Raw genomic sequence first — 1,613 nt, forward strand, 5'->3', positions numbered from 1 at the left:
AGGATATTTGTTATGAAGAGACTTAATCATTAGGAAGACAGGATGAATAGCATCCAAGGGGACATCAGTTGGCCTTATCCCCAGGTGCTCTGGTGGCAGCTTCATAGGCCCATTTACAAAGCATGAGTCTCGCATGACATTACAACATGGGTTTGTCCCCATCACCCTCATCTGGATGCTGTTTTCTTTGTGAGAGGGATTTTAACTACAAACCAAAATATTTCCTTTTTATTTTTGGTGGGGGGGGTACTGTGGATTGAGTCCAGGGATTCTACCACCAATGAGTTATATCCCCAGCCCTCTCTAAATTTTGAGACAGGGACAGGTATGGTGGTTCATGCCTATAATCCTAGCTGCTCAGGGGACTGAGGCAGGAGGTTCATAAGCTGAAGGCCAGTTTGGGCAACTTAGTGAGACCCTGTCTCAAAATAAGAAATAAAAAGAAATGGGGATGTAGCTCAGTGATAAAAGCACCCTGGATTTGATTCTCAGTACAGAAAAAAGAAAGAACAGAAAAGAAAAAAATGAAACAGAATCTTGCTAAGTTGCTGAAGGTCTTGTGAAGTTTGCCCAGACTGGCCTAAAACTTCGGAAGCTCCTACCTCAGCTTCCTGAGTACCTGGGATGACAGGCATGTGCCAGCCTGCTCGGTTTACAAAACAAAATATTTGAATAAATATAGGTCTATAGGTTGTCTATTTATACTCAGGTAAACTTTGACAGTTTGTTTCCTGCAAGGAATTTATCCATTTCATCTCAGTTGTTAAATTTATACTTAAATTTACCCTTTCAATATCTGTGAAACCTGAAATGATGTCACCTCTTTCATTCCTGATCTAGGTAATTTGTGTCTTCTCTTCCTTCTTGATTACTCTGAATAGAGGTTCAACAATTTCAAAGATTTTATTTCTTCAAGAACCTGATTTTGGAGTCACGAGCCGAGAGCAGAAGGCTGTCAACTGCAGAAGCGGAGAAATGCCTAAATCAAAGGAACTTGTTTCCTCAAGCTCATCGGGCAGTGATTCTGACAGTGAAGTTGAGAAAAAGTTAAAGAGGAAAAAGCAAGTTGCTCCAGAAAAACCTGTAAAGAAGCAAAAGACTGGTGAAACTTCAAGAGCTCTGTCATCTTCTAAGCAGAGCAGCAGCAGCAGAAATGATAACATGTTTCAGATTGGGAAAATGAGGTACGTCAGTGTTCGGGATTTTAAAGGGAAAGTTCTAATTGATATTAGAGAATATTGGATGGATCCAGAAGGTGAAATGAAACCAGGAAGAAAAGGTATTTCTTTAAATCCTGAGCAATGGAGCCAGCTGAAGGAACAGATTTCTGACATTGATGATGCAGTAAGAAAACTGTAAAATCTGAGCCATATAAAACCTGTACTGTTCTGGTTGTTTTAATCCTGTCTTTTTACATTGGCTTTTGTTTTCTAAACGTTGTTTTCCAAGCTACTGTATATTTGGATTGCAGAACAATTTGTAAGATGAATACTTTTTTTTAATGTGCATTATTAAAAATGTTCTGAGTGAAGCTAATTGTCAACTTTATTAAGGAAGGATTGCTTTGTGCCCACCACCTAGTGTAAAATAAAATCAAGTAATTACAATCTTAA

General features: G+C 38.7%; 1 protein-coding gene across 1 annotated transcript; it reads left to right on the forward strand.

The window, feature by feature from the left end:
* The first annotated feature begins 944 nt into the window (after positions 1-944).
* LOC124969289 (activated RNA polymerase II transcriptional coactivator p15-like) lies at positions 945-1,613 on the forward strand. The gene has a single exon (XM_047532170.1). It carries the CDS (start codon positions 976-978, stop codon positions 1,357-1,359), a length of 384 nt encoding a protein of 127 aa, XP_047388126.1. The 5' UTR covers positions 945-975; the 3' UTR covers positions 1,360-1,613.

The sequence above is a fragment of the Sciurus carolinensis genome, chromosome 17 (assembly GCF_902686445.1).
Source record: "Sciurus carolinensis chromosome 17, mSciCar1.2, whole genome shotgun sequence".
Classification (NCBI taxonomy): Eukaryota; Metazoa; Chordata; class Mammalia; order Rodentia; family Sciuridae; genus Sciurus; species Sciurus carolinensis.

What these genes read in the sequence shown, in the direction of transcription:
- LOC124969289 (XM_047532170.1), top strand. Translation starts at nt 976, where the DNA reads ATGCCTAAATCAAAGGAACTTGTTTCCTCAAGCTCATCGGGCAGTGAT.